General features: G+C 32.0%; 1 protein-coding gene across 3 annotated transcripts in view; it reads right to left on the bottom strand.

The window, feature by feature from the left end:
* Window positions 1–1,061: 1,061 nt before the first annotated feature.
* Window positions 1,062–14,545, bottom strand: part of LOC143238815 (uncharacterized) — a 32,502-nt gene continuing 19,018 nt past the window's right edge. For 2 of the 3 annotated variants that reach the window (XR_013020776.1, XR_013020777.1), the window contains 2 exons: window positions 11,169–12,958; window positions 1,062–1,943 (listed from right to left, as the gene is read on the bottom strand). Coding sequence is in view for 1 of the 3 variants with exons in the window: in XM_076479370.1 (XP_076335485.1) it covers window positions 11,371–12,912 (1,542 nt within the window). In the remaining 2 variants the exon portion in view is untranslated. The remainder of the gene's footprint in view (window positions 1,944–11,168; window positions 12,959–14,545) is intronic. The other variant, XM_076479370.1, reaches the window with a different exon arrangement.

Here is a 14,545-nt window from a genome sequence, read left to right as displayed (position 1 = left end):
ATTTACTATCGATTATTTGCAAAAGAAAACGGCGCATAATTTGAGAGTAAGACCTGTACGTTTCTAAACGAAAAGGTTATGATTATAAAAGTGCTCGGTAGGACTGTCTTATATACATAACTAATTATTATATGATGGCCGAAACTCTCTATTTAAAAAGATATATTATAAATATCTATGTGTGTATATATATATAAATGGAAACACAGCACTGTATTTTCTTTAAAGTAGGGCGTTTACCAATAAACCATTCAACAAGACTTTAAATGAATATTTTCGTGCTAGCCTCCGCCCTTCAGAGAGTTTAGACGGAAGTTTTGGAGTGATTAACCGATTACCGGTTCCTTTTGGCACAAGAATCGCGTTCTAACCCATCTAGCGCAACACACAGAAGCAGTTTCTGACGGAAAAGAGAAGATGTATCCATGTTAGAAAACTTTTTAAACATGTTATAGGAGCGCAAAACGGAAATTAAGGGTGTGTTATGGCTACGAGTCAGTTTACTTAGACTATTATGATTAATGACGTATTTCCGTTGATAGATACACTTCTGATGTTTCTCACTCTTTTCGCCGTTAGAGTAAGTGGATTCAGTTTCTTCCATCACTGATCTTTTTTTTTTTTTTTTGCCTTTTGAAACCTATGAACAAAGATTTTTCTTTTAATAAACCTACATAGATGGTTTGATCCACGTCACTGAACGAAGCCATTTTAACTTAATTTTGAAAAAAAAATGTTGTCATCCAAATCTATACGATCAGATTATAACTATAGGAAAAAAACGTTTGTTCCTAGGACTTTAAATTAACAGGTAAATAACTGTATAATTGGCATTTGTAGAATAAAAACGAACTCAAAACAATATTATAAAAATACCGTATTTTATCTGGTGTTAGTCATGCTATAAATTGTAAATGGAAATGAGTATCTCCAAGTATGTAGTTGTTTAAACTTTTAATAACGTTTTGCGTTATAAGATGATTGTTGGTGTGGGTTTCTTTTCTTCATTTCCAATACAACCTGTTCGTCATAGTATAACGGTGAAACAATTATGGTTCTCATTTCAGAAACAATGTTTTATTTACAATACACAGATACATACAAAAACTAAGTTATAGATTCAAATGTAGCATTATGGCTCACGGCGTTGCGTACAGACGGATATTCATTAATAATAACAGCTGAGAACACAATGTATTTTCATACTGTTTGTCATATATATGAGATCAAAGTATATAATATTTCAATGTTTAGAAAAAGGGAGGATATATTCGAGAAATACTTAGAAAGTACATTATTCTAAACTGTATGCACATTACTTTACTCACATCTAATAGAGTAAAATCTCAGTTATATCTTTATTTTTCTGTACAACGCATTCTCATTAACAAAAACATGGACGCCATTGCTAGATTCTATAGATGCTGGCCTAACTCTACAGTAGCTTCTGTGGCTCGTCTTTTCCTAACTCTCAGAAATTCCGTTCCGTTCTTAACCGAAACGTGGTCTGTGCAGATATATAACTTTGAAACGTATGTAATCTACTTTTTAACTCTTTATGGAAGAAAACACGTTTACCAGTCATATTTTCAAGAAAGCTTCACTAAAAACAGCTCGAATACAAATCTGTTCACAAAAGCGCAAATGTAAGAAAATTAAGTTCAGAGTACATTGTTGCTCGAATTCTGCTAACGTTCAAGAACTAAAACGGATTTGAAATAGAAATTTATGTATCTCATATCAAGTAGTTTCCATAAGAATAATATTGGTATCGAAAGTATTTTCAAATAAATCGTTAGATTATCTCTTCCAATGAACGAGTGACGACACTTTATAAAACATTTAGCCTTTTCTTTAAAGTAGTTTGATCAGTCAGTACCATGTACATCACAGACAACCAGCTCACTTTATTAAATGTATCAGCTCCTCCTGGCGAATGGAATCTGTTAATAAAAAGTAATTTATAAACTTTAAAAGATTTATTAAAGCACCTTTTATTTATTAATCAAAACATTTAACTATTAACGAGATCTACATCTATGTTTGTAGAATTATACACAGACTGTGCTCTTTTATTTGCAAATTCGCTTCTCTTACGGCAGACTTCATTAGTAAATTCCAGTAAAAGAGCTGAAATATCGCAAACAAAGGTATTATCAAATAATTATACACAGACTATTTTCTACGTTAAAATGATTTTATTTGCGATCTTTTATCCCTCTTATTGGAACTTACTGATGAAGCCTTCGGTAAGAGAACCCCAAAAAAGAATTTAACTTAAAGAATAGTCCGTGTATAATTCAACATATTATTTTACCTGCGTTATGAAATTTATATCTATGCCACACTTCAATATGTGTTTGGAAATACACAACATTTTTTAAATCATTCTAGAAAATTATCTGTGTTTGGCAAAAAAGGAGGATCTAACGTTATATGATGACAAAAGTAAAATTTGTACTTCAGGAAAAAGTATTAGTATCTTGGTTACTGGAGATTTTACTCATAAGTTAGAAAGCATAGCTAACAAAAGTATCAGTTCAAGCCTTACGCATCCACATGGCAGTCATGTTTAGACCCTGAAAAGCTCATATAATAATGAACTAAACAATTATCAAATATTACCAATGTATCTGTTGCATATTATTATGCAGAGTGACTGACTTCACATAACATCATAGGATAATTCTTAGCCTAATTAAACATCTTATTTCTTTATCACTTAACTGTACTCTTGCAGAAAAGTTTGATATTTTATATGAATAGGCATCTACAAATGCTTATTTCTTACTATAATGATTATCTCTTCAGTAACCTCTAATGTTTGTAATTTTATGGATGAAATAAAAGCAGCAAGTAAAACGAAAAGGAATAATAGGAATCAGGCATAGCTGACTCTTGTTTCGAATGAAGGGAAGACAGCCATTCAACAGCACCCGCCACCAAATAAGGATTTCCAACGAGCAAATGGATCGATTATCACTTTTACAACACAATCACAGCTGAAAGTGTAAGGGTGCGAATTGGTACCCTGTCTCAGATGCCAAAATTTCGACCTGAGCCCAACACATTAGCCTACTAGTCTATGCTTATTTCAAAAATAGCTTTAGTTACTATAGAGCAAAGCTGCATACTTAGCTATTTCAGTGTCGTGTGCACCAGATGGACTGAACATTGTAATCTGGTGTTAAGGAGATAACCATCGACCCCTCTTGGGACGAATACAAACCTCATAGGAAATAAAGTTAATATTTTATCTAATGAATTAAGAAAAACTACATTTCCTGAAATAAAAACTGTTGTCGGAAGTACTCATGGAAACTAAAACTTATAAGATATTCTACTAAGGATCTACATCTATGACCTTTGAAGAACGGACACCTGACAATTATATACCAAAACGTTCGATATTTATGGTGTGTGTGCTAAACTGGTTCTATTGCAAACAGCGTTAGTCCGTGTTAGAATCTGCATTATTTAAAAAACACTAACGATTTATTTCCATGAACGAATAAATAAGTGTGACTTCTAAAAGTGGAAAATAAGTTATTATGCCCTATGGGGAACAAACAAAATATCATCCGTTGATAAACGTTCCATTCAGATATTTCCTAACTAAACAAAAGTACATTTTATAGCAGACGAATGATCTTATGAAGAAACATTTCCTATCCCCGAGGGAGATTATGGAACAACATTCACTCAGTACTGCCTTCTGTGGCTTATTTCCAAGAATCTATTGAATTTCGGTGTTATTCTTTGATCTCGTAGATACCGCAAGCATAAAACTAGATGCAAGAAGATATATGTGTTTACACTGACAAACTTTCATGCATGTGATGAATATGTACGACAGCCTCACCACTATAGTTTACGCTTGCGAGACAATAATATAACCATATGCTAGATTGCAAAGATATATATTTTTACATATCTACAAAGATACATTTTTATACCATATGTTAATATCATATGTTTTCCATTTCGTATACACCGAACATTAACATTACATACTTATTAAAGGATGCGACATCCTAAAAAGTAATGTTATCGACCAGCTATTTAGATAAATTACGTATTTTAAAAATGTCTAATGCTCTCACTCCACAAACTTACTTACCACAGACCTTCCACGCATAAAAAAGTTTTATATCTGGATGTCTTCAAGATTGAAATTTTTGAAAGTAAATTTAAGGATTTTAGCAATGTATTGTCGCCAAAGATGTAAGTTTGTATATCTCCAAAACGACAAATATAAATTAACAGCCAAACCTTAGGTGGCGCCAAAAGGAAACATCAGATTGATGTACAGGGATTTATATAAAGCATGTTATTCAAGAAAAGCACATTTATAAATAGTATTAGGTTTTAATACAATAAGACATTGGAAGTTATTTTTAATATACTGTTTGCACTTCAGATTTCAAAAGAATAATTTATTTAAGCATTAATATAATCATAAAGCAACAAGATAAGATAGCTTTCAAACAACACATTTTGTGAAATTCGTTTAAGGGTTGGTTATTCTGTTGATTCAAAGCATTAACAAATTATGTAGAATGATCATTCTGATATTAGCTATCGATGCAGATTTTGAAAAACTGCCTTATGATATTTATCAATGGAAAGTGTATGTTTATGTGTGTAAAATTATATTTTTCAATTGAAAATCAATGACGTCTATGTTAATAATTTCATTAAACGTGTAAATCTCTATAGTACAAAAAATATACATTTTTATAATAGAATCTCAAAGAACTATTAAATTATCAAAATATTTGTCTCTAATTTTTCACCTAGTATGCACTAAATGCATTTTATACATTAAGCTTTGAAAATTCAGAGATATATTAGTTTTTAGAATTATTCACGCATCTTAATCTCCATAATCAGTTAATTGACAGATAACAGATTAGAAATATTACACGTTTAGCCCGTGTAGCTGACTTTACTAAAGTGATAATGACAACACATATTTGTCATCAACACTGAATGTTAAGCTTATAACGAGAGTCAATAAAAATAAATAATGTGTTGACATTGTGATAGATATTGTCAGATTAAGGTAACTTTGTCCTTAAGAAGACCTCAAAATCAATTAAACTCTTATTAACAATACTGCAGACCTTAACACGAGGTAAACGCTTATCAACAATACTGTTTTTATATGTATTAGTAATTACAGTGTTATTCTGAAAGCTTGACGTGCTAAGATATAAATCAATTCAGATATGAATTAAACTACTACCACACAATTTGTTCCTGAATATCTGATAACCAGCAACATAGAGTTAAGAAAAATGGCATCAACCTTTTTCATTTTATTATATCAATTGCAGTTAGAGGAGCACAGAACTGGGTTGCAAAAATCAAACCTTTAGCTTCCCAGCGTTATTTTATATATACCAGCAGACTGACGTGAAAACACTCCGAAACACATCCATTGTTGGCTTTTCTTCAAAGAATGAAGTATTGTAAATGACAGATTAAACTGAAATAAATGGGCGTTATAGTAAAATATAGTGGGTGTGTTTATGATATTGAACACTCCTTATTTTATCTACCACGTACTTCATTGTTTTTATTCGTTTTTCCTATATTTGTCTTGATTTAAGTTCAGTGATTTATGTTTTTCATGTTTTAAGTTGATATTTTTGACAACGTTAACAAAAAATAAAAAAAAAAACATGTTGCATGGATGTTAGGATTTAACTTATAAAATTAAATAATAATTCCGTGCTTAAGAGATCAAAACATGAGCTATTGATGAGAATAATTACTTAACTAAAAGAAAAGGATAAACTATTTCAAACTTAAAAGTTTTAAGGTTAATAATGTAAAACAGTAGTTTCTTTACTTTCAAACTAACGAAGAAATAAATTGAGAACATTTAACACTTTTTCATTTACTTAATAGGCCCAGCATGGCCAGTTGGTTAAGGCACTTCACTCGTAATCGGAGAGTCGTAGGTTTAAATCTCCGTCACATCAGAACATTCTCTCCCTTTCAGCCGTGGTGACTATATAATATGACGGTCAATCCCATTATTCGTTGGTAAAAGAGTTGGCGGTGGGTAGTGATGATTAGCTGTCTTCCCTGTAGTTTTACACTGCTAAATTAGGGATGGTTAGCGCAGATAACACTCGTGTAGCTTTGCGCGAAATTTAAAACAAACCAAACCACTTACTTAATACTGAAGATTTAATATCTTTACGGTGTAATAACGATATTAACGATTAAAAATCAAACGTTTACCCACGATATTGAGATTAATCGCACTTTGCAAAAATAACGTTGCAGGTCCTGTGTTATACTTGTAACTACATTTTTTATCGCCGATATTGTTAGCTTTCATGGTTTTGGTTTCTTAATATTGTTTATTGCGTAACAAACTTCTCCGAAGAAGCAAGAAGTCAGTCTTACACTAAACACATCTTAACTGTCGTTCTACACACACCCTTCACTGTACGTAGACAGATGTCAATTCCAAAGACCACATTTAAGCAAACAAAATATTAAAAGTCCTCGAAAGCTTTTTTTCAGAATCTTAGCGGAAGTTTGGTTGACCGGAACTGGTTTGATGCGGTTTCTTCGACCGTCTTTCCAACAGAAACAGCCACTGATTTCGAGGTGCGACAATAACTTAGAAACTTTTGATTTGTGAATATTCATGAACTTTAATTTCCTATCCGATTTTTTACTCACGGCTCCAGGATATATGACTAGCTTCATTCCAATGGCTTTTTCGGTTTGAAAGATCATTTTTTGCACAACTGTTTTACACATGGACCATGCTACTGTTATTCTGATACCGGAATATTCTTTCATTTCTGATTGCTATGTGATGATAAGGGTTCATTCACATAAACTTTTGTCTTTTAGAGAACCATAAAGTTATAGTCAGTTTTATTTTAGTATAAAAGAAAAAATTGTCAGCAATGTAACCTAACAGTTGTTGTCTTGTAAAAAGATGCACAATGGACTTCTTATACCTTGTTTATCACGGGTAATCAAATCCTGGATTTAAGCGTATTAAGTATGTAAATTTACCGATGCCCCACAGGAAGAAACTTGATAATCTAGAAATAAGCTGCGATACAAACACCCATTAATATTAGCTTTTGTATTCTAGCTTTTCAGGAGTAAATCTTGTGAAACTAATTTATTACAAATATCGTCCAAACATCCAGTTTAAAAGGTATGCTTATTGATTTAATCTCTTTTCAACTTTCTTTTATATTACAATGTAAATGTGTGAAGCTTTTATCTTAATCACAAGATTTCTCAAAAACCTACTTTTGTTTAATATTATATATATATAATTTTGAAGAACATTTACGTTCAAATATTTTTTTTTATTTTACATTCTCTTAATTTGTTTTCAATAAACCGCTGAACACAAATTGATGCAAACATACTATGTGCATTTGAGGGGTACATTTTCTTTAGAAGATGGAAAACAGTGATTAAATACGAAACATATCACACTACAGTGAATTGTGCTGTTCTTTTTCAGATTATTGCGAATAGGACTCATGTAGCTTCAACTCACTTACGATTATTATATATTTTATTCTCTTAAGAATAAAGTCAAACAACACAGAGTGAAGACGTTCGTGAAAAGTATAATAACGTGGGTGAGAAGCCCATAACTTAACAATAATACTATAAAGCACAGCGTGTTAATTTTCCTTTATTTTCTATCCACGTGTTACTACAGATATTTGAGGTTGCATTTCTTTATTAAAAAGTACTGATAAGTAAGAGATAATAACAAATATAGTTTCTAGATGGTTGTGAATTATGCTTGGTAAACAACACTTATTTTCCCACGTGTGTGGTAACCTTTATGAATCCTTTAGTTTCTGTCTTCCATGCTTATCCTGTGTCACTGAAGAGGTACGGCTGGGTACTGTAGTCATAGAACATTCTTACTGGCATACTTTCGATATTCGGCAAGTAACTGAGTGCATAAGTATTCTGACAATGTTGCACATACAGTTATAACTTAACATTAATTCCAAAAAGTATAGATGATGTCAATTCACCGGTTTTTAAACATGATTTTTCACTACAGTTGTACTAAATAAATTGGGGATTTACGTCCTTGCTAATTACAGGATCGCAATAACATATAAATCACAGAAAAAGTGAAATTAATTCCAAAAATATCTGCTAAGGTCCCTTATGGAGTTTAAATAGAATATGTTTGATTTGACCTATTTTATATGGCCACAAGTAAAAACAAGAGACAAGTAAAAAACGTTACTTCCTCGATTCTTCGCATAATTCATTTTTTACTTATGTAAAAGGCTGGCACTTCTTGAAAGTTGAAATTAAAATAAGACCAATAAAGAAACTACAGTGTACTGATGATCAGGGGTCTTAAGAGTTAAATAAGAAGAGTGGCATGTAAGAAGACATTAACACAGCTTTACCACCATTCACTCTGTTTACAGAAAAAAAATGGAGAAAATACTAAAATTCACAAAAAAAGAAGCTTGGTTAAAATAAAAACCTGAACATTGAGGTTCATCGAAATATAATATATGTTTTTGATTTGATGGTGCTAGCTGGTAGTTATAAATCAAGGAACGAAGCAATCGAAAATATCTGAGTTAGGATAATGGTAAACTTTATCTTCAACATGATAATATTGAAGAACGGAGAAAAAAGGAAAAAAAAAGCAATTAATCCTTTAAAAATTATTTTCAATGAAATGTTACAGAGTATCTAAAGTATTGTTACTGATGAGCAACTGGTCTTATTCTGTAGTAGTATCCCTTCAAATAATATCTTCAGAGAAAACCTGGAAAGTAAGAAATTAGGATTTAACTTTATTGTGTGCTTATAATACGCGGATGTATAGAATAACATCCAAGAGGAGGATATCATGGAGGTACATTTTTATTGGATATGTTTCAAGGATTACAAAAGAGTGAAAGTGAAATATCTCGTGATAGCTTTTTATGAGTTTAAAAATTGCCTAGGAATTACTGGACATGCAACTAACAATGCTTGGAACATTAAACATAAAGAGAGATGAACTACCATTTAAAGTAGTTATATGTTAAAAGATGCACCTAATTCTTAACAACATTTAACGAACTCGAAGAAAGGAAAACAGCTGTGCTGCCAAGTATTATGTACGGCCTGCCGGAAAGGTACACCAATGTAGTCTAAACTACAATGATGATCTTAGATTACAACAGTACCAATGATGTAAATGTGCAACACTTGTGTGCTAAGAATATTCCAAGATATAACATGACAGCTGTGATGGCTGACAACGAACTTACTTTGTAATATATCAATATTTGTTTTGTTGTTTTTTTCATTATTTTTAGTTTTCATGCCATTCACATTTTATAAGCATGTAATTAAGTTTTAAAGCTTTATAATTTAGAACATTAACGTGGAGTACAATAAGAAAATACAAATATTTAGCTGTAAAAATGTAATTGATCAGATATATATATGCATGTAATTTGTGTGGATCCTACTGTCAGCTAACGTTTACAAAAGCACGTAAAACGTTTTACTTTTGCTTCTTAAGTAAAAAGTAAAAGTATAATAGTAACAACTATATTTACTGTTTAACTCCTGATTCATAATGTTTAAATATATTGTTAGGTAACTTGTTTTCGTTTTCAGCTGCTACATTTGCAATATTTTAATTATTTAATTCTATCAGATCTTTCAGTCACAATACATTCAATAATCTAAATATTTCTACTTGGCATCATAACATCTTGAACTTTTAGAAGTTTATGTTGAAGATATTTACTTTAAACTTAGAGTATATAAAGTATATTTTATAGATTCAACAATTATCTGAATTTTTCATTGAACAATAATTTGTTATTTAGTTATTTTCCTTAAAATAATTGTTATTTTTGTTTTTGCCTAATTTTGGTGTTTGTTTTTTGAATTTTGCGAAAAGCTACACAATAGATATCTGCGTTAGTCGTCTCTAATTTAGTAGTGTAAGAATAGAGGGAAGGCAACTAGTCATCACCAATACTCCTGGGTTACTCTTTTACTAACGAATAGTGGGATTCACCGCACATTATAACGACCCCACGGCTGAAAGGGCTAGCATGTTTCGGGTAACGGGGTATCGAATCCACGACCCTCAGGTTACGACTCGAACCTCCCAAATCACCTGGTCATGCTGGAACGCTTACCTCAGGTGATTAGATTAGTTTTTTCAATAGTAACGAATATTTACATAACAAAATAGCAATAAAAATAGTCTTTAATTATAATTAGAGATGATTCACGTTTTGGTCAGAGTTTCTGAGCCATAAATTTTGGAGTTTTCTTAACAGAAACATTAATTAATTTTAAATTACTGACCTAAAGCATAAAAATATGTTTCAAACTAATATTTACCTTAAATACGAACTGCACAAAATAATTAATTGTTGATGCGGGAAGTAGTGAGAAAACTAAAGGTAAATAAATATTAAAGTGTGAAGTGAAAATTTAAAAAAAAATCTGCTATATCTACTGCAGAAAGAAAATCTATAAACGTACTGAGTTTAGGATTTTGAAGAACTTCGTCACGTTTAGGTGAAGCGATAAACTATTACGTTTGCTTGTCATTCTTTTCTTTCCTTTAAATAATATCTCAACGTGGGTGAATATAAAGTTTCTACTTCTATTGCCTGAATTAAGATGGTTACAGTTATCACCATGAAAAACTGTAGGCAATTTAAAAGATATTTAAAATTTAACTTATTTCATTACGACCTCCCATTTTTACGCCCCTCAATGGCACAGCGATATGTCTGTGGGATTACAACACTAGAAACCGGGTTTCAATATCCATGGTGGGCTGAACACATATAGCCCACTGTGTAGCTTTCTGCTTAATTTAAAACGACAGCCAACTTTTATGTAAATTATTTTCTAATATACGTTGTAAAATTGTTTTTCCTTTTATTCTAACTGGATAATTCGTCTTTAAATAATTGTATTGGCTAATTCATATATATATATTAAAATAATGCAGATACCTAATGAATTTTAGCCAGTTTCTACAGAATAAATACATTTTATTTCTTAGCTTAAGGGATAAAAAAATAACTTCAGTTTTGCTTCCTGCAACGATGCACATTAAACACATGCTAATTTAAATAATTTTCTTTTTTTTTTCTACTCACCTTTGTCTGGGATTTTTCTCGACTTCCTGATTAAATTATTTTCTTTGAAATCTATTTCAATATAGCAAACGTATACTGGCAGATGAGTGGCATAATGGTAAAAATAATTAAAATGGAAACTTTAGTATGATTTTAAATTTGTAAAAGGCAAAAAAAATTGTACAGAACGCAAACTGTGTTTATACAAACATTTGGAAGAAAGTTAAACCAGCCTTCCTGGGTATGGTTCTCTGCCTATCTTTACAATCCACTCTCTTTCTGGAGTAAGGCCTTGCCTTAGGCTATCCTGGCCATATCTGGTGTCAAACTGCGATTCAGATAAACTGGTGCTACACTTAATCTTAAGCTCGTTAGCCACCTTCTGTCGGTACCACAGAATTATCACAATCAGAATAATAATCAAAATTCCCACCGTTGCGAACGTCCATGTCATAATCTTCTGGATCTCAGATATATAACAACCTAAATCTTCTGGAGTTAAGTCTTTCAACAATATATCACGTAGGAGTGGTGGAGTATCACACGTAATTAGTGTTACATCAGGATCAACATGACTTGAATAGTTAAAGTTCTGTAACAAACGTAAAAGCCAAGAAATACTGCAGTTGCACACCAGTGGATTGTCACGTATGTCAAAATATTCTAGATTTTGCCAAGGGAGAACTTTAGCAGGTAATGTGTGAAATGCATTATCTCGAAGACTGACAGTACGAAGGAATGGCAAAGACGTAAATGCACTTTTTCCGATATAACTTAGTTTTTTATTATGGCTCATGACTATATGCTGTAAATTGTCGTTGCGTGAGAAAGCATCATTTTCTATCTTCTTCAGCAACGGAGCACTATTAATAATAAGAGAACGTAGATTCATCAGGCCCGTAAATGCATTTGCCTGAATTTTTCTAAAGTTATTTTGGCCGATTTGAAGTTCTCGTACTGATTTAAGATAATGAAAAGCTTCAGTAGGGATAACGTTAAGCATGTTATCTTGAAGTAAAAGATCAGTAAGATGTTTAAGTGCCGAAAATGCGTGCTTGCGTATTTCTCGAATTCCGCAGCTGTCCAGCTTTAGCTTTTCTAGTCCCAACAGATTAGAAAATACATAGTCTTCAAGCAAAGGAAAAGAATTCAGACCCAAATCCAAGCTTATAAGATGAGGTAAGGGCTCGAAAGCTGCTTTAGGAATCTGCATTACCTTGTTTTCTCGAAGTAAAAGGATTTTTATTCTTTCTAATCCGATAAAGGCTTGGTTGGAAATGGTTGAAATGCTATTTTCGGACAAATCTAAAACCTCGAGACTCGATAACTCGCTGAAAACCTGATCAGGAAGTTTATGGATAAAATTTCCCGTCAACTTTAAGATATGCAATGACTTCAGACCAAAGAATGTCATTCGCTGCAAAGATGAAATCGTATTATAGCCAAGAAGAAGAATTTGAAGTTTTTGTTGACGTTCAAAATTGTTCCTTCCTAAAGTGACTAACTGATTTCCACTCATATCTAGATATTCCAGATTACGGTAGACATTAAAGGCCGACATTATGCCTTTTATGTTATTTTTTTCCAAGTGAAGTTCCCGTAGGTCAGGGTTCAGAGTGATGGGTACTACGTCCAATTTAGCAGCATCACAAATTGCAGTGAGCCTCTCCTCGTCACACTGACATCTATATGGACAAAGTCCGCTGACAGAACGGTAGAACAGTAGTACAAAGGAGAAAACCACAAAATTTAGTTGACACTTCATGATGAACACTTAATATTCACATTCCTTTACCAATGTCATTATTTTTCTGAAAAACACAAAACAATCTCTTTATTAACTGTAACACGCCAAAAAACTTTGAATAAATTTGTTCTAATGAAACGAAGTATTAAAGTGTTTCCTTAGATTGAAGTATTATTGTATTATTCACATTAAAGTAAAAATAATAGCATTGTTACTTATGACTGAATATCGTTCATAATATTTTACAATTATAATTTAAGAGGTAGTTTAAAATAATATGCAATTAAAGTAGAATGATTTACATATCATAAAACAATAAAACACCTTACTACAGCTTAGTCAAAAACTAAGAAAAACCCTTAGAAATGGGTATGCATCTATGTATTTAACACGAAATCTCCCCATTCTTGTACTTTCGTTCCCATACAAGTGTTTTGATGTTCAAAAACAATATTACGTCTTTAGCATTTTTTACATACATGTATGCATTTACGTATATTTGAGAACCATATATTATCTTTGGAATATCTCTAACAATGATTTTTTTATTTAGGGATGATGCACACGTACAAGCTGTCCAAATGATACAGAGGGTTATTGGTCGACAAAATTATTATGCTGGATACATTAACTCCTCTTCCTATGGCAATAAAGCTTGTGATTACATAGCTGGATTCTCCTAATAATTAATATAACCATAATGATTTTCAAAATCCGGAAATTAGAAGTATCATTGAAGTCCATACAAAAGAATGTTTTTTGTTATCTGAAAATCAGTATCGATAGATTATTTCGCAACATTTAAGACAGTAAATAATATGAAATAAAAGAAAACAGCACTTATTTGTGAATTTTACATGAATCCAACCAATAACTGGGCTCGGAATGACCAGGTTGTTAAGGCGCTCGACTTGTAATCTGAGAATCGCGGATTCGGATCCCCATCACCCCAAACATGCTCGATATTTCAGCCGTGGGGGCATTATAATGTTACGGTCAATCCCACTATTCGTTGGTAAAAGAGTAGCCCAAGAGTTGGCGGTGGGTAGTGATGAGTAACTGCCTTACCTCTAGTCTTACACTACTAAATTAGCGACGGCTAGCACTGACAGTCCTTGTTTAGCTTTGCGCGAAATTCAAAACAAACAAACCAAAAACTGTAAAACGAAAACAAAAATTAGCTGTTAAACAAAAATAAGTGAAAAATACAGAAATATTCTAAAAAACACATTTAAAATTATTATATCTTAAAACTATTTATGCTAGAAAAACTGTGGTACATTGAAAATAAAATGTTTCATTCAGGAATGTTTGGACATGACACAGGAGGTTTCGAAAACCCAAACTGAATAAAACTTATGATCCTCATTGTGCCTCAAGTGAAATGTGGTTTCTTTAGGACAAGTAGTTGCTAAGATATAAGCATTTTAAATACAAGAATTTCTTTGTAAGTTTTACATTTTAACACTAAAAACTTTATTAGCCGATCATACCAAAGAGTAATGGAAATATTCGGCGCATTTGTTTATAAGTGCTTTACATCTCTCACCCTGATATCTTCTCTTATTTTAACATCTCCTAAATATATAAAAGTGAAATAGAAACCCTATAACCCGAGTGCTTTTGAAAGGCGGACCTTTCTTCTTCAGGG

The sequence above is a fragment of the Tachypleus tridentatus genome, chromosome 13 (assembly GCF_004210375.1).
Source record: "Tachypleus tridentatus isolate NWPU-2018 chromosome 13, ASM421037v1, whole genome shotgun sequence".
Lineage (NCBI taxonomy): Eukaryota > Metazoa > Arthropoda > Merostomata > Xiphosura > Limulidae > Tachypleus > Tachypleus tridentatus.
The sequence above is the reverse complement of the archived record's forward strand: the minus strand, read 5'-3'. Positions and strand labels throughout refer to the sequence as shown.